The 19178-nt window shown below is 42.6% G+C and overlaps 1 protein-coding gene and 1 non-coding gene across 2 annotated transcripts in view; both read left to right on the top strand.

Annotated features, from left to right (window-relative positions):
- The window catches only part of RYR3 (ryanodine receptor 3), a 529492-nt gene that overhangs the window by 150066 nt on the left and 360248 nt on the right, over positions 1-19178 (top strand). The window contains exon 2 of the mRNA XM_040492205.1: positions 18654-18773. Coding sequence (XP_040348139.1) covers positions 18654-18773 — 120 coding nt within the window. The remainder of the gene's footprint in view (positions 1-18653; positions 18774-19178) is intronic.
- LOC121042159 (U4 spliceosomal RNA) lies at positions 2608-2743 on the top strand. Its single transcript, XR_005796011.1, has one exon. It is a non-coding gene; the product is annotated as a U4 spliceosomal RNA (small nuclear RNA).

The raw sequence follows: 19178 nt of genomic DNA, 5'->3' as shown, positions 1-19178 counted from the left end.
CTAAGCTCAGCCATCCACTGAGAAGGCATTTCCTGGGTACCCCCTAGGTGCAAGGTTTTGTTCTAGGCACACAGATAGATCAGACATAGTCTCCATCTTCAGGAATCTTATAACCAGCAGAGGGAGGCAGACAAAACTACAATTGGGGTACAGGCTAGTAAATGTAGTGCCAGAGGCATGCAAGGAGCACTATGGAAGCATAGTGGGATAAGGGAGAGCTTTCCAGAGGAGATGACATGTGTGATGTCTTAGAAAATGAGGAGTGTGATAGAGAAAGGCACTCTAGGCCAACTAAAGGCTCAGACATCAGTGTAAAACATGGTCCATGAGCAGGTAGCTCCAGGGGGCTGAAGTTTAGTGTTTGGGTGAAGGTTGGTGAGGGAAGGTAGGAACCAAGACTATAGAGAAGAGGGCAGATGGCAGGGGTGGGGGGGTGGGCCTTGAACTCCACAGAATCTGAAAGTTCTGGAGAGACCACTGGAGAGCTTTAAGGAACGGAGTGAACTGCTCAGAGCTCTTCTGGGGATGTCACTCTGAAAGCATGGAGGGTTAATGGAGAAGAGTGGCACAGAAGTCCAAGTGTGCTAAGTAAGCTACTATAGTAATCCTAGGGGTATGAACTGAGGCAAGAGCAGTGGAAATAGGAGGGAAGAAAAGAAAATTCTGAGTGGATATAGAAGGGAGAGGAACTGTGGATGGCTTCAAGGCTTCTGCCAGCGGGTGTGTGGGTGAATAATGGCACCTGCCCCCCATGCAGGGAATGCAGAAGGAATAAGTCTGAGAAAGGAGAGATAGCAAGATGAGTTTTAGATAGATTGCAGTGTGTCAGGGACATCCAAACAGAGGTGATGACCAGCAGCCGTCATTTTAACATAGGGGACTGGTCTCAGGAAAGACTGAGGAGTCACCAGTGAAAGAGGTATGGGTTGAAACCGATGAGTTGGATACAGTCACTTGGTGAATACTCTGAGCAGAGCAGAGGCCTGAGGACAGAGTCTGAGGACTGCCAACTCAAAATTCTTATGGGGGGCTGAATGACAGGTGAGAAGATTGGACATCAGCTGGGAGTGTGATGCCTTAGAAGCCCAAAGAGAAGATTGTTACCAGAAAAATGAAGAGATTCGTGATATCCATTACCACACAAAGAGGTCAAGAAAGACAAGGTCGGAACATATTCCCTAGATATGACAAATTGGAGGTTGCTGGTGACCTAAAGTGAAAGCAGTTGGCTGCAGGAGCAGAGATAATATCATGCATCATTGATCAAATGGATGAACCCTTGTCACATTGTCACACGGACAGACCCCAAGAATCCTGGGTATTGGTTCTAGAGAAAAGTAATAGGCAAAGCTATTTACCTTGTTAAAGAGCAGCAGAAATACTTTACTGCCTGTTTATTTGCACATAATGCCATGCTAAACAGTAGAAGGAGAATTAAACACAGTTTATGCATTCATGGAGCTCAAGCTCTTTAGTGCACAAGTATCAAGACTCTCACATTGGGTAAATTGACCAAAAAATAATCTTTTTTTAAATGGCTATTTCCATAGAGCGTGTTCTTACAGAATTCTAATCACAAGATGCTTTCAACATCCCAGAGAAGATTGTTCTGTATTCTGTTTGTAAAGAAGCTATAATCCAATCTTGATAATTTATGGTGGTGGTTAACCCTTGGTTTTCTTAAGTTCTTTCTCATAGCTCATTTCAATTTCTGCTGCTATATTTTTAGGGCTAGCCTGTTTCATTCCGACTTCAGTGGATAACAGATGGTTGCCATCTTCCATATATCAGCCCTTCTCATATTTGCAGATGAATAATAAATTTCCTTTCTGCTCGGAACTCCCCAGGCTACTTAGCTCTGATAGGGCCTAAAGAATTGATCTTGCAGAATACAAGAGGATTTCCTCATTAGTGGACAGACTGTTGATAAGCAGAGCAGGCAAGCACATGACAGAGGAGGTTTTTAATGAGAAAGAGAAGTGTGGAAAATACTAGTACGTCATTTAGTTGGCTTTTATGGTATTTTTTGGTGCTTTCGTGTGAATTTCTGCCCTGATAAGGAGAGGGGTTTGAACTTCTGTCTTGATGTTTGCATGGATGAATTCCCAAGAGGTTTGGATTCAGTCACTCCCAAAGTGCTTTTCCCCCAAACTTTCTGTGATTCCATGTAGACCATTTTTCCTTCCCTTATCTTGGTTCAGAGGTGTATTTTGCACAGGAGAACCTGATAATGGCAAGGCAGGAAGACTGAGGTCATGAACCCTTGCTTTGGATTTTGGTGGTAGAGATGGATACTGCTTTTGGTTATTGCTAGTGTGATCTGCTCTGTATGGTTTTAGTGAAGGCTGACTCAGAAATCATCAAAGCCACAATTAGGTGCAACTGTAGGATAAAATACAGGCCTTTCTGTATCATCGATCTGCTTTATACAAAAGGAACAGATACTGATGTTTAATTCTAAATTGACTCAGGTTACAACCTAAAGTTGTAAAAGGTAAGGCTCTTAATCCCTGAAGCCATAAATGTTACATAGTGACTCAAATTTTGCTTGTGTTCAACACATGGGTGACTACCTATAGATGAGCATGATTTCAAATTTTTATTTGGAGCTTTGCGCAGTGGCAGTATCGTAGCCAATGAGGTTTATCCGAGGCGCGATTATTGCTAATTGAAAACTCAAATTTTTATTTGGAATATGTTTACTTGTAAGTCACATGAGTTATTTAACATTGTGGGATACCAACCATACCCATTCCCCACATTTTGGGAAGAAGACTACAGTTGCTTTCCCTGTTTCCAGCTAGAACATCTGTGCCAAGGATAAAGTCAGATTGAAACCTAAGAACTTGGGGGCATTGTTTAGGGGTTCTGACTCCTCCCATTGAGAAGGAAATGTACTATTGTAGAGATGGAAAGACTTTGATTTCCCACCACGATCTGCCTCTCCACAGCTATGAAAAGGTCCCTTGTACATTTTGAGACCTCTTTGTCCTGGCTGTGAAGCACTTCATGGAACATGAAAAGTGTTTCTCATTCAAAATAGTTTTACATGCTGTTCTTTGAAGTTACCAGAAAGTCATTCAGCCTTGTCATGAAAAGGTTTGGGAGTGGGCTGGAGAAAGGAAAGGAAGGACCCACAAGTACTCTAACATAGATAGTGCTGGGTACATAGAGAACACTCAGTAACTTACTAGTTGGCTAGTTTTGCATTTTAAACTCAGATTCCCTAATTTTAGAGAAGTCTGTAAGATGATAGTTTTTCTTGGTGATTGATTTATAGCTGATAGATTGTCTTCTTAGTCCCTGTATTCAAATCCCACAAGGCAATATTATAAAGGCCTAGAGGAAATAAAAAAAAAAAAAAAAAGAATTGTGCCATGTTCTAGAGGAGCACACCTAGTGAGGGACCCACAGATAGTAGCCTTTGCTGATTGGAGGGTCTTGGATCAGCAGTGACTTAGTCTTTGGATCCTTGATTAAAAGAAAACGAGAACCACAACAATTGATCATTCCCCACTTACTTACCCTCTGTTATATCTAAAACTCCGTTCTTTTCTCTTGTGATTCCAGACCTGTATCAGAGTGTGTGTCAGCCTCCTCTGGCCCCCCAGCTATCCCCTCTGCCTGGAGTCTGTGGCAAGTCTCCATCTTCACTGTGCATCAGTCACCCAGAGAGACCTTCCATACCTGCACCCAGCACCCTTCCCTAGAGATTCCCATCATTTGGACTAGAGTAGGACTCAGGAATCAGTATATTTTATAAGTACTTCATATGATTCTTGTGTCATATATGGTTGAGCCCCACTGCTTTAAAGCAGAGTTAGATTTGGTTTTTTTCCTATAGACTCCTCAAAATGAGAGATACCCAGGAAAAAATGGTAACATAAAAATGAGTTGTTTCCTCCTTTCTTTCTCACCAAGCCCAGCAGAACTTTGTGCCTTGGGTTTCTGGGGCTTCCTTTTGCCCTGAAGTGATCTAACACTTATTTCCCAAAGTCTCTTGGAGGTGAAAATCTGGGTGGTCCTAGTTGGGGATGGGCCCTGAGGGTTGGACAGGATGAGGCTAAGAGACCAAACCTAGGGAAGTCTTATTTCAGAGGCAGCAGGGAAGGGCATTATAGGGGGCTTCATAGGTAGCAGAGATCTGCAACCCTGTTCATATACTCGTACACAGGAGATGGTAGGATGATGAACGTCAAGATGCTGGAGCTGAAACACCAAGATCTTGGGGACCACAGTCTCTGTGGCTAAGAAGGGTAAAAAGTAGAAGATACCTGCCATCAAATGGACCACACATGCTTGGATAATGAGCATATTAATAGCCATCTTGATGGGCTTGAAGACCAGCTGCTTTACTCCAAACTTTATGGACTGTATAAATCTCCTTAGATTATTATACAGACCTAAGAAGGGGAAAACTTTCCTAGCTGTGACTGAGATTGAAATGATTGTATGTAGGGATTCAGAACCATTACTATATTTAGAAAAAAAGCCAATATGGAATTTTTTTCATCTAAGGGATATGGAATAAATTTTAGTCTCTGTAACAATAGGAATCAAGCAATCAGGCTCAAATAGATTGACTGATCCCATCTCCTATGCTTTTAATTTTATTGCGTTTTCATTAGATTTTTTAAAAAAATTTTTTAACGTTTATTTATTTTTGAGACAGAGAGAGACAGAGCATGAACAGGGGAAGGTCAGAGAGAGAGGGAGACACAAAATCTGAAACAGGCTCCAGGCTCTGAGCTGTCAGCGCAGAGCCCAACGCGGGGCTCAAACTCATGTACCGCGAGATCATGACCTGAGCCGAAGTCGGACGCCCAACCGACTGAGCCACCCAGGCACCCCTGGATTTTGGTTTGGCAAAGAACTCCGAGGGATTTTGCTACAGGAGGGCATTGCATTTTATAGGCCTGTTCATAGAATGAGGGGGTTCTAGGATTTTTATGACAGGGCTTAGGGGCAGCAGTGTGGTAGTGCATGGAGGTGGGGGTAGTTAGTACCTGGTGGACAGAGAGAGTGGTCCTGGGGCTTGAAGTTGTATTTTCACTTGACAGAAGGTCAAGAAACAGATGGTATTTTATTTAAGAAAGAGGCAACTACCCTTCAATTAAAGCCTTCCAGCTGTAACACCTACCCCTTTCCAGCCCCAGTAAGGTTAGAAATTGAAAAAGCAGCACCGGCAAGCAGGAGTGGTGTCAACTATGAAGGTACTGAAATGCTTTCTTCACAAAGGAGCCTTGATACAGTGGGGGAAAACTTGGGTTTTGGAGACATACGGAACTGGATTTAAATCCTCACTTCACTAGCTTTGATGCATTTTTGTATTCCCAGGACCTGGCAGTGCATGACATATAATAGACCATAACAATGAATACTTAATAAATGAATGAATAATGGATGCCCAAAAGAAATAACTGTCTGACTCTGGGCAGTTTCTTAACCTGTGTGCCTGCGCTTAAGTGTCATCACCTGTAGAATGGGTATACTGAGAGAGGAGATTTTTGAAGATTGTATGAACTACAAAGTATGTAAACCAGTGCCTGGTGGAGCTTCCTTATATTTAAGTTGTCTTCTAGCCATACACCTTCCCTAGTGCTATAGTTTCACAGATTTGTGATAGAAGAGCGTTGCTGAATTGAAATCCTGAAGTGTGGGAAATTGTTGCACACAGTAGCCAAATTTCACCTCAGATTTGACTCTGAGAAATAAAGGCTGAATCCTGCCACCAGGGGATGTGTCAAGGAGAATTCCTGTTTCGAGAAACAGGCTTTGCTTGGCTTTCACAGGTCCTCTGTCTCTTCGTGAAGTGTGTCTTAGGATCCCAAACAGTGTCTGGTTTTTGTTTTTGTTTTTAATTGAAGTATAATTAACATGCAGTGTTATATTAGTTTCAGATATACAACATGATTCAACACTTCTATTCATGACTCCATGCTTGCCATATTATATTATTGGCTATATTCTCTATGCTATACCTTTCATCTTCATGACTTAGGTGCTCTGGGGATTCGTACCTCTTAATCCCCTTCATTCCACTCATCCTCCCATCCACTTGCCCTCTGACAACCACCAATTTGTTCTCTGTATTTAAGTCTGGTTTTTGCTGGTTTCTTTGTTCGTTTGTGTTTTTTAGATTGTACATACACGTGAAATCATATGGTATTTGTCTTCTGCTGACTTATTTCACTTATGACAATACCTTCTAGGTCCACCCATGTTCTTGTAAATGGCAAGATTTCATTATTTTTTATGGCTGCATAATATTCCATTGTGTAGATACACAACATCTTCTTTATTCATCTATTGATGGACATTTGGGCCTGTTCCATATCTTGGCTGTTGTAAATAATGCCGCAATAGATATAGGGGTGCATATATCTTTTTGAATCAGTGCTTTTGTTTTCTTTGGGTAAATACCCAGTAGTGGAATTCCTGGATCATAGGGTATTTCTGTTTTTAAATTTTTGAGGAGCCTCCATATTGTTTTCTAGTGATTCTACCAATTTACATTCCCATCAACAGTGCATGGGGGTTCCTTTTTTCTCCACATCCTCACCAACACTTACCTTTACTTGTTGATTCTAGCCATTCTGAGAGGTATGAGGTAATACCTCATTGTGGTTTCGATTTTCACTTCCCTGCGGATAAGTGATGTTGAGCATCTTTTCATGTGTCTGTTGGCCATCTGTATGTCTTTGGGAAACTGTCTATTCAGTTATCTATTCATTTTTAATTGGATTATTTGATTTTTGATGTTGAGTTGTAGAAGTTCTTTATATATTTTGGATATTAATGTTTTAACAGGTGTATCATTTGCAAATATCTTCTCCCAGTCGATAGACTGCCTTTTTGTTTTGTTGATGGTTTCCTTTACTGTGCAAAAGCTTTTAATTTTGATGTAGTCCCAATAGGAATTTTAGCTTTTGTTTCCCTTGCCTGAGGAGACCTATCTAGAAAAATGTTGCTAAGACTGATGTCAAACTATTGCCTATGTTTTCTGCTACCAGTTTTAAGTTTCAGATCTCACATTTAGGTCTTTAATCCACTTTCATCCACTTTGAGTTTATTTTTGTATATGACGTCAGAAAATGGTCCAGTTTCATTCTTTTGCATGTAGCTGTCCAGTTTTCCCAGCATTGTTTATAGAAAAGACTGTCTTTTCCCCATTGTGTATTCTTGCCTTCTTTTGACATAAATTAATTGACCATATAAGTGTAGGTATCTTTCTGACAGTGTCTGGTTTTGATTCCTGACTGTTGGGTACTCTTGGTCTACAGCTTTTTACTCAGACTTGACCCAATGTTTTGATCCACTATTTGTCCTAAACTTCATTATTTTAACTTGACGCATTTGTGACATGTTTGCCCCATATGGTAGGTATTAAGGATACAACACAAACAAGATGGAGATGAGAAGGATGTAATTCTTGGCTTCAAAACAGAAAATTTCTGTTAAGGGGATTTAGATCAGAAATCCAAGAGTTACAGTGCAGAGAAGTAGTTTCTGATAGTTTCTGATAGAAACATACACTAATCATGGGACAGAAAAAATATCAGGGAGGAAAGAGAAATAGCTCAAACATCCCTGAGTTCTTGTCTCTGTCTCACTCAGGTTCTTCTGGTCCTGGATTATATCATGTCTGCAAACCACTGCCACTGAAAACCAATTTGAGTCAATGTATATTACAGGATAGTCATCCACTTAGAATGGGAACTCCAGAAAGGTAGATGTGTGGCCTGTCTTGTTCATCACTGTACCCCAGTCCATGAAACAGAGGCTGACACACTAATAGGCACACAAATATTTCTTGAGTGAATTTATGACTTAATCCTGAATGGAGCTGGGAGAAATTGATGGGTTCATTTTCTCTCTCTCTCTCTCTCTATGTCTCTTTCCCTTCCTTCCTTCTTTCCTTCCTTCCTCCCTCCCTCCCTCCCTCCCTCTCTTCCTCTCTTCCTGTCTTACTGAAAGTAGTCCTGGATAGTTCATAGGGCTTTAGCACCATTAAATTATGAAAACACTTCTTTTGCTTTTAAGTGACCTATTTTCAAAGACTTGTCTATCTAAATGTCAGCCCATAAATTTCATTACAATCTACTAACTTTATCACGCATCCTTTCTGAAAAAGGCACAGTGTTCCCTAGCTATTAGATTTTGTATGGAAATTGCTAGATGCTTTGTCGTTGCTTTTGGATTTTACAACGTCTCCAGTAAATTGGATTGATTATGCACACAAGAGTGTTTGTGTCCTTCACGTTGGCTATTTTAGTGTCATTTACTTTTGCTAAAAATCTTAAAGGGGAAAATTCCAGAAAGTAGCATAAGAAAGCATTATGCTAGTAGAAACAATCTCCCTGTTTAGTTTATTTCCCTAAACCAAAAGCAGACAGTACTGTGGCCCTCACCCCTCATCCTAGATGCTATTAGAAGATCTAACAAGTGGTGGGCTACAAGTGGGTGGGCTGTCATGGGTGAGTTGCAAGACCCAGGGAAGGTGTTATACCTCAGTTCAGAAGCTGAAGATCCAAGAATCAATGATATAAAAAAAGGAAATTAAAGAATAGATCTAATAACATAAAAATGTGGCTTATATTGCATGGTTTGTCCAGGTCTCAGTAGTGCCATGGTAGAATCAGAATTGGATGCCCTTTGCATGGTTCTCAGGTTACAGTGCTCAGACTGCATGAGGATGGAGACACAGAGCAAACTCATCAGTGTCTATAATGTAAACATGGGAAGTTGAAGTGTCCTGGTTAGATCCCCTTTTTAATATTAGGTTCAGATCAGTGTTGGTTCCAGAGATCTATACTTTCCTACAGTAACTGTATTACCAACCCTTGCTACACCTCTTAGGTTAGACGCTGAACACCATGTTTGCTTTCGTATTCTAGCTTGTTCCCATTCATATTTTACCCTGGCTGATGTGCCTAAAGAAGAAAAGAAACCAAAGATGTAAGGGCATGCACCTGGGTATGGTCACCCACCCAGTGTGTTCTCACTGGGTGGGAGAGAAGTATTCAAAATACCAACATTGCACATAAAATTTTATAGAAAACCTCCCTGTGAAATTTCCTTGGTACCAACTAGATCATTATTTTTCTGTCCTATGAGAATAGGTAAGTGTTAATAATTGGCCATTATTTCTAGACAAACATGTCACAGGTCATAGCATTCTTCCATGTCTAATAGCAGCATGATCTGTCTGAGAGGGAATTAAATCCCTGTGTAAACCCTGGTGCCTGCTTGTCCCACTAATCAATGTAGAGAAAGGCTTCCGCCTTTGCCCTTTTCCTGTAAGTTCCAGAGAGACCAACCCTTGAGTGACACTGAATAGATTTTACAGTCAAGCTCCAAACTCTGCCTTCTCAGCAATGAGAAAAGTTATGAAGAGCAATCAGAATACGCCTTCCAGTTGCTGGAGCAGAAGGGGCCCTGGAGGCTGCAGGTGACTCTTTGGCTTGTCTGTCCCCAACATAAGCAAACAATTCCAGCTGAGTCTGAGGACTGTTAGATCACTTCCTATAAAGCAACAGAAGGGTGCAATGAAGTCGTAAGTTCTTGTGTCTAATATGAAACAATATGACTAGGCTGTCATTTAGTGACCATTGGAGCGCCTACCATGTACTGGGCACTTTTCCAGGCACTGGAGATGCATTGAGGAGAAAAACTGTGTCTAAGAGATACGGTTCATTACATTCTAACGAAGGAAGAGACAACTAAGAAATATATATTCTTAGGTAGGCAGTGCTTGCTGGCCAAGAAGGCAGATGAAGCAAGATGGAAAGTGCAGAGTGGGATTGAGGTTGTAATTATATATTGGGTAATTAGGGAAGGCCCCTCTGATGAGAAGACACTGAACAGACACCTGAAGGAAGTGAGGGTGGGAGGTCTGCAAACCTCCAGGAGAAGAGCATTCTGGGCAAAGGAAAGAGCAAGCACAAAGCGTGTGAGGGAAGGTCATGCTTCAAGAGTTGGGGCTCTTCCAAGGAGGCTAGTGTGGCTGAAAGTGAGCAAGCAAAGGGTGATAGACAGATTGTTGGAAGGTGTTAGCCCCTCCTAGGTCACAGTAAGAATTCTGCCTTTTTCCTGAATAAGACAGTAAATCGCCAGAGGGTTTTGAGGAATGGAGTGACATATCTCAGGTTTTAAAAACCTCTATCTGGGGGCAGAGAAGAGGTGTAGAGAAGAGATGGGAAACAGGAGTGGTGACTGCAATAATCATGACAAGAAATGATGGCCTGAGCCTGGTGGTCCAGTTGGATCCATCCTGAAGGTAGAATGGGTAGGATTAGTTGCTGATGTGGATGTGAGGTGAAAGAAGAAAAAAAAAGGAATCAATAGGACTCCAAGATTTTTTATATATTTTTTTGAGAAGGGGGAGGGGCAGAAAGAGGGGACCGATGATCTGAAGCAGGCTCTGTGCTGACGGTAGGGAGCCCAATGTGGGGTTTGAACTTACGAACCATGAGATCACGACTTGAGCTGGGACCAAGAGTCGGACACTCAACCTACTGAACCACCTGGGCAGTCTGGACTCCGTTATTTTTATTTTATTTTTTACATATAGTATGTTAAAAAGGACTTTATTTTTATACTTCAAATGCTCTAAATTAATAAAAGTAGTAATTATCCTGTTTTATTTTTTTTTCAATTTTCAAAATGCTGAGGAGAGCACCTCATGGTAGAAATACCCCTTTGTAGTAGTTAAGAACAGCTATCATCTAGAAAGTGCAGATATTTTTGTTGACTTTACCTACTGATTTATTTTCTTGCCTGAGACCCTAAAGAAGAAGTTGCCATGTCCCGAGATAGACAAGACTTTGGGAAGGACATTCTCAGGGGAGATGATTAGGAGTTGGGTTTTGGAGATACTAGAGCAACTGGAGATACAAGCTAGAGTTCAGAGGAGAAATCTAAGCTGGTGGTGATATGAACTTGGGAGTCATTCATGTACTGATGGTTTTAAAAGCCATGTAATCAAATGGGATCACAAAGGAAGACAGTGCCGGTAAAGAGGGAAACTCCAAGGAACACCCTGTGAGCCCTGCTGGTAGTGGCGGAGAGGGGAGGGCAGGATGCTAGCCCAGGAGACTGAGGAAGATCTGCTAGTGAATGGAGGGGAAAACCAAAAGAGAGTCTACCCTATGAACCAAATGAATAAAGTATTCAAAGAAGGAAGGAATGATAAACTATATCAACTTTCTCTCTTTGGATCCCAAGATTTCCATTTTACTGCATTTTGCAGCAATCAGTGAGTAGTAAGGAATGAGAGATGGGAACCATCCCTAATTTTTGAGAGATTGGAAAAACAATGGGGATTTTCAAAAGTGTAATCATACTACAACAAAAACAGACCACAGCAACAGAAAAACCCTAGAAGGGTTGTCTCTAGGGACACGATATAATGTCAGCTTCTGTGAGTTGGACATTGGACTAGTTAGCCTCCTCCCTCAGTCTATAACCTTTAGATGCATAATTTTTAAAATGGGATTAAAAATACTTGTATGTCTCATGGGGCCATTGTGGAAGCAGGATATCATAGTTCCTTCTATATGCTCCCCACTATTTCCTTGTTGGCATTCTAGACTATATACAAGTAAAGAAATGCAGAAGGATTTTTATGTGAATTTTTTATGCATCAGCAATTTTGTTAATGCTGTTGTTTTCAAACTATGTGATTTGTCCACTAAATTCACAAATAATTGTACTTTTCTACTCTGTGCCAGGCACTATGAAGGGCGCTGAGGATTCATAGGGAGATGAGACATTCCTGCCTTCAAGGAGGTTAGAATCTAAGGAAGTAAATAGAGTGATTGATGTTTAGGACATACAGTAGACCACCAGTGCCATTAATCCTTGTGAAATAATTTAGGGATGATCTCATCATTCCAAAAGCCTACTTACTTTTCACTGAAGAGATGCTTTAGGGGTAAAGCCTGAGAATGAGCTCTCTCACCCCTGTCTGCATATATTTAGTAGGTGGTTTGTTTCCTAACATAGTGTCTGATATTCAAGATGAGTGGCTAGGACACATCTTCCTCTTTAAAGCAATGAATAAATGGTTATGGATTTTCCTCTGCAGTAATATCTGCACTTAAATGTGGACCATGAAATCTGCTGGACTGCGCTCCATCCCATGAGCTCTTTGCTCACGAGCTTCTTGGTATCAGTGATGTGCCCATCTAACTATAGGGCTGTCATCAGCTGCCTAATGATCTACCGTAAATAGAGCTGTCAGCCATTTTGTTTTGTCCCAAAGAGTTCTCTGCAAATGACCCAGGGAGAAGAGGGAGAGCCAAGGTGTCCCCAGCCATCAACACAGACTCCAAACAAGGTTGTCATGACCCTTGGACCAGGAGCCAAGGGTATAAGAAAGAAGCAGTAGAGATAGAATAGGCAAGCTCCATTCATTTTCAAATTCAAGCTTCTTTAGCTAGAGGAGTGTAGAAAGAAACTTACTTTGTCAGAAATGACCTGTGATAACATGAAATTTAAGCAAAGAGAGCCAAAGGCTGTATATCCTTGTTCAGGGACAATCACTCAACACCACCACAGACTGAATCTATGACAGGAATAGCTGGCGCTTATGAACTGCATAACTTGGAAGGATGCTGACATATGATATACCTTGGATTTTAATCATTCTTCCCCCTATGTTACAAGTTTGGGGATGACGTACATTCCTTCCAGTGTTAAGTCATGGAGCACAGAAAAATTTTGTTTTATTTGAATTTTAGGTCTCTGGCTATTCTCTATGGCATCGTGCTCTGTGATGTGGTTACTTGTCAACATTGTATGGCCATGTGAGAGGGCTGGTGGCTGGGAGTTACCTATTTTTATCAACAGGATCACCACGGGCCTTAGAGTCAGGGATAGGTGAATTCAGACCTGTTACTAAGGTCAGTCTCTTGGGAGATTGTTGGGCATTATGGTAAACAGGACAGCCTCCTGATTGAGATAATCCTAAGGTTCAAGGTCAAAATCTATTATTTACATGCTGTGTGGTATTAGGCAAATGAATTATCCTCTCTGTGCTTTAATATCTTTATCTACAAATGGAATATTAGTATCTTCTTTACAGGATGGTTGTAAAGACTTAACTGAGATGCTGTGACATCGTGGCACCTAATGACTGCTCCTTAAATATTCACTTCTTAAAATTGCCAGATTCCTCTGATCTTCCTCATTCTTACAATGGTCGTGTTAGGGGCGCCTGGGTGGCGCAGTCGGTTAAGCGTCCGACTTCAGCCAGGTCACTATCTCGCGGTCCGTGAGTTCGAGCCCCGCGTCGGGCTCTGGGCTGACCGCTCAGAGCCTGGAGCCTGTTTCCAATTCTGTGTCTCCCTCTCTCTCTGCCCCTCCCCCGTTCATGCTCTGTCTCTGTCCCAAAAATAAATAAACGTTGGAAAAAAAAAATTAAAAAAAAAAATGGTCGTGTTGTTGTTAATAATCTAGGGGGAAATCTCAGCAGTGTGTCTGGTATGGAATGAATAGTTGATATTTTTATCAATAGGAAAGTGACCTTTTCTGGAATAATTATTGTTACATGGGTGAGAGTAGAGAAATCTTTTTTAAATCTGATTCCATATCTTGATCAGTCAACATGTTTTTACCAAACACATTATGTTCCCAGCCTATATGGGGAAACAGTTTTCTGTGCTTTTATAATTTAGATTACAAGGTAAAAAACACATACATTGAATAAGTCATAACTGGATGTATATTGTGCATAAGGCACTATGCTAGCAAGTATCCTGGTAGATATAAATATGAACCAGACATGGACCTTGCCTTCAAGGGGTTCAGAGCCAGCTGTGAGAGAGATGGGAGAGAAAGCATGGATGCATCCTGCCTGGATTGGGTACCAGACTCTACCCCTCACCACCATGAGACCATAGGCAAGTTACTTGACTACCCTGTGTAGGGCTCCTCATTTGTGACATGCCGGTGAAAACAGTACCTACACCATAGTGTTGGGGTGAAGTAAGCTTTATTATTCATAAAGCACAGTGTCAGTCATACAGTCCGATATCAGTAAATGTTAGCCATTTCAAAATATAGAGTCGGGGATAACCGTGCATGTAAACAAACATAAGGCAAGAGTATGGTGATATTGCTATGGAAATTTGGATGGAGGAGAGATTACTTAGACTTCATAAAAGAATGTGGCATTTAAGCTAAACTTGGGAGAATAGGCAATATATGAACGTGGAAAAATGGCAAATCAGGGCAGCTTTAGAGTTAGTGATTGTGTAAGAATATGAGGGTAGACAGGTGAAGGAACTCTACAGGGAAGAAGTTGGGGGAAAAAGGTCAGAAAGTGAAGGTCCTCATATGCTGGCTCAAGGAGTTTGTATTTGCTACGTGGACAGTGGAGAGAGAGAGCCATTATAGATTTTCAACAGACAAATGGTAAGGTCAGAGCTATGCCTCTAGAAGTAGATCAGAGGAAGAATGCTCTGAGTTGTCTTCATCTCTAGACCTCCAGTCTGTCCTTTCTCTGGCCCATTTGCTGTAGGACAGGCAGGAGGGAAGACTCAGACAGGAGGTGGTGATATTTGGGCCTGGGTTGCCAAGAGGTTGTATGTGTCACTAACAAACATGGACAACATAAAAGGATGCGTAGGCTGGAAATGTACCTTTTGGTTCATTGGGACATGTCGGTTTGCAGTGTTGAGCATGAGTATTTGGATAAAGTCAGGGATAAGTGGAGGTTTGGAACCTTAGAGTGCCACCAGGTTGGAGACACAGATGGTCCAACTACTAATCAGAATAAAACTGGAAGCCTGAAGAATGGATGGGATTGCTAAGCAAAGATGATGAGGACCAGTCCTTAGGTGATCCCTATGTGAAGGAATACCAGGAGAAAGTGGACATAGGAAGGTTCCATCAGAAAGACAGGAGAACACAGTTGATTAAATGAACAGAAGAGTTTCAAGGAGGAGAACTTCAGGGATGCTGGACAAGACTTACTTGAGAGATGGGAAGGCAGTAGGAATGGAGGAGAGATGAGGGTGGAGACAGAGAAAAGAACTTACCTGCGAGGGAAGCGAGCAGAGACCTTTTGACATAGTGAGTGGAAAGCCAGAGATGCTTATGTGATCTTTGGTATTTCTTGGGGACTTAAGACAGGTGCACCCCTCATCCTTAAGTTGAGAGGCTAGGTCTAAAAAGTCTTTTCATTACTGATTATTATGCCCTCTGACCTAACCCTTCTTTCCTCTTTATTTTATCTCTTTGTCTTATAGATGGCGGCGGGGGGGGGGGGGGGGGGGGGGGGGGGGTGATTTGATCGTGACTGAGTTGAATCTGTTGTAAGTTCTACAAAGAGGGGAGATGTTATGATCTTGTTCCAGTGAAACCAGAGTTCAAAGAAGCCAAAAATGTATTACTGGAAAAAGAATCCCATAAGTTGATAGTAGAACAAAACCCCAGAGTTGTGTTACTTTCTTATTCAAAAAATCCTTTCTCTTCCTGGTGAAGAGGAAGAGAAGGCAGGGCTCTCTAGGAATTGGGAATCGGAAGTTTTGGTGAGGGAAAGCAAGAACAATGAACATAAGAGAACGAGAAAGCAAGAAAGAGAGGCTTGGGTTCATAGAGCCAGATAGTGTGGTTCGGAGTAAGATAGTCTAGTTCTGGATTTTAGAATAGGAACTGTTGTAGGTTTTGACAAGGAGTGTTACGCATAGCGTGTTACTGAAACTGTGCAAGTAATTAGGTCAAGGTGTTCACTTGGAAGAGATTATCCACGTGAACCTTGAAATTAGTCGATATGATGGCTCAGGTGGCAGGGAGAAAGGCCAGGAGCTGGCCTTTCAGACATCAGCTCCACTACTCCAGTATTAACCGATCTTGTCTGGTAAAACTAGGTATGCTCTGCAGTATCCTGGCAGAATGCTTTGTCATTGGATGGTAGTCAAAAATGTGTATTGAATTCATACAAAAATGATCAGACTTTGTGATGGTCATTAAGAATCAGATAAAGGTGGGAGAATTAAGTAGGATATTGATAGATGACTTGAGAATGTGGAGATTGGCTGTCACATACCTCGAAATTGAAGAGTTTTGGACCTGAGTAGGAGAGCGATTATCTGAATTTGGCATTGAGGGATGGGAGGGGAGTTACAAGAAGATGGAAGAATTCGCAGCCTCCAGTGAGTGACAGGGAGTTCCTTGGAAACGGTACCTTCTGTAAATACCCAGATTTGATTTAAAGCAAAGGGACAAAGGGAGAGAGGTAATGGGAGAAGAGAATGTACATCGGTACAGGAAGGAGTCAACTAGGGAGGGCTGGTAACTGGAGGGGCTGTGCTCTGTGTTTAGGGCATAGAAGATGTGATGTGATGGGTTGAATTAACTTGTGGTTCTGAATGAAACTTGGGTGCAAAGATGACAGTGTCGGGTACTCGAAGGCTCAGGATGTTGGTCTGATGGAGGTTTGTGGAGAATGGTAGGTGCCGCCTGGAATGAAGGCAGGTACAAGCCAGGTCAGCACGGAGCGTCCGGTTCCAGACAGCATGTGGGAAAAAGGGAAAGCTTTGGGACAACAGTAAACTTGGCTTAGAGCCCCACACCCATCTGTGTGGCATGCAGAGTGCGGACCTAGGAAAATGTTTGTGCCAAGTGCTCCTCAGCAGACAGCTGTTGAGCCAGGGCAAGGTTTTTTTATTGCATTAGCTGACTGGCAGCCTAGCTTATGAGGATGTGAGTTATAGAACAGGGAAGTTTCAGAAGACAGAGAGGCAGCTAATGCCAAGTCAAGCTAAGGTGGTTTGGGCACGTTGGAGTGGAAAGGGCATGGGAAATAAGGTCATGCAGAGACGTACTTTCAACTCAGGTCGAAGAGAAAATTCTGTCGGCTTGTACCAGCTCATGAAAAGTCTAGTCCTTAACACACACCTGTGATTTCTAAATGACTATTGTTTGCTTGGCAAATGGTATGTAGGTGGGAGATATTTAAATATTTCTCAGTAGGGGGTCTTCTCGACATTTGGGACAGAAAAATTAGGTGTTTTGAGGACTGCTTCTTGAAGTACAGACCAGGTAAGTTTCATGACCCATTTTGGAATGCGCATAGTGTCCCTCAGTGATTTTGACAATTAAGAGTACTCCCTTGTTGCCTGTGCCATTGGGGAGGATGTGATCACCTCCTCCCCCCGAGGATCTGTGGGAGACTCCAGCTGGGGGAAAACTTGTTTGTCTTCAGAGATTTCACCGAATCCACATTCTGAGAGTAGTGCCATCCTGGAGTTCTGTTCTGCTTCAATTCAAGTGAAGACCATGAATTCTGACTGCACTCTAAGCGGAGGCTTTTTATTAGTGACTCAATTTAATGACGAACAGTGACATTCCAGTGCCAGTAGAAGTGTGAAACTTTTTTTCCCCTCCATATTCTTTTCATATGTCTGTGATTTGTGGCTTCTTATAGTTTCCTATAGCTTCTGACCAATCTCTGGGCACCAGCAGTCCTCTTTTGTGGGATCTCTTACTATTCGATCTCTTTATCTTCCCATCAGGTAGAAGGATTTTATTTTTCCACATGACTATGCACATCGCAGACCCCTTTTCAGAAAAGCTGTTTCTGTTTAATCTGACTGTCCAATACTCTGGGACAAACACTAAAATCGGGGGACACGGGGGTGAGACCGGGCAACTGGAGAGCAGTTGCTAAGGAGGAAGCTTCAAGTGGCCTTCCTCTGGTTACTCCTTTAACATAGCCACACCTGCAAATATTTTTGATGTTTGCAATCCAACATTGAGTGGTGGGAGAGAGTGGGGACATAGACTAACAGATTGGAGAAACTGTAAGGAAAATGATTTCCTCTCCGCCTCGGTCAGGACTGTGCGAGAGGTGAGCATGTTAGTGTAAATAGAGGTTGGCCTCATTTCTAGACCATCAACAAGAGGGATGCCATCCAAACAAGGCCTCTGAAATTTCAGCAGGGTTGCTTCTGAGAGTGATACATAGGAGGGAGGTCCCCTCCTTAAGGAATTCAGAGTGGCTCCTCTACTTGACCTTCAGCTCCTCCCTCCAATCTCAAGCTTCAAGGCTTCTCTTGAGCTTCCTTTCCCATATGTCTGAAACCCATTTCCTGTCACCCTCCATAGCTTCCTTCTGTCATCTCTGGCAAATGTGTTACCCACTACATGGGCCCCCCTCCCCCAACAACATGTCTTTTGCTTCCTCCAAGCCTCATACACAACGGACTTGCCCTGCATGAACCCCACCTCCGTCTGATCTCTGCTGTTGTCTCTGTTCCCCCTCAGTCTCATCTCAATTTTCTGTTCTTATTATGTATTTGGAGATAGCTTAGATTTACTTTCATGTCCGCTCACGTGTTGGAATTGGCTGCTCAGCCGGATTGTGTGCATTTCCTGCACCTCAGAAGCGAGGCTCGTGCTCTAGATGTGTGGGGTACACGCGTTCCACGTACATGTACCTGCACCCACTGATCCCACCCCAGAGTTCAGAGTACTCAGGGGAGGTGTTCAGTACTGCCATATGTTCTCCTTTTCTGTATCATGCTCAAAAGTATGTGCCTCTCGGTGTACATGATGACAATATAGCAGGGTGACTTGGGGACCTGGTTCCACATGGGAAGGCAGCCCCTCATTCACTTGCACGTGTGTCTCTGTTCTGCCGGCAGGAGGATGAAGTGGTTCTCCAGTGCATCGCAAACATTCACAAGGAGCAGAGGAAGTTCTGCCTGGCAGCCGAGGGCCTGGGAAACCGCCTGTGCTTCCTGGAACCCACTTCAGAAGCCAAGGTAGGATCGATTGCCTGCCCTGCACCTTCTCCCTTGACCTCCCAGGCAGTCATTTAGGGGAAGGAGCTGCAGGGAGAGGAGGTTGAGAGTGATGAGGAAGAAGGTAGAAAGAAAGGACGCATTTGTTTTTCAGATGGGAAGCAGATCGGAAGTAAAATGTGACTCTTCCCAGCCCAGGAACAGTAGGAATCCAGAGCAGCAAAGAATTAGTGGTGCCTTGTCTGTCTGTGTTCCCCAGGACACCAGTGATGCTTTGAGGTCACTGTCACAGAAGAGGTTCTTTTCATATTCCCAGAACACCTTTTTGTATTGTTAATTCCTAAAGGTCCTCAGTGCGGGTTTTGTACTCTCAGCTGTCATTTATGGCTACCAGGACTCCCAGGTGCTTGGGCCTGAGCTTCACGG

The sequence above is a fragment of the Herpailurus yagouaroundi genome, unplaced genomic scaffold, assembly GCF_014898765.1.
Source record: "Herpailurus yagouaroundi ecotype Mexico unplaced genomic scaffold, PumYag 184, whole genome shotgun sequence".
NCBI lineage: Eukaryota > Metazoa > Chordata > Mammalia > Carnivora > Felidae > Herpailurus > Herpailurus yagouaroundi.
The sequence above is the reverse complement of the archived record's forward strand: the minus strand, read 5'-3'. Positions and strand labels throughout refer to the sequence as shown.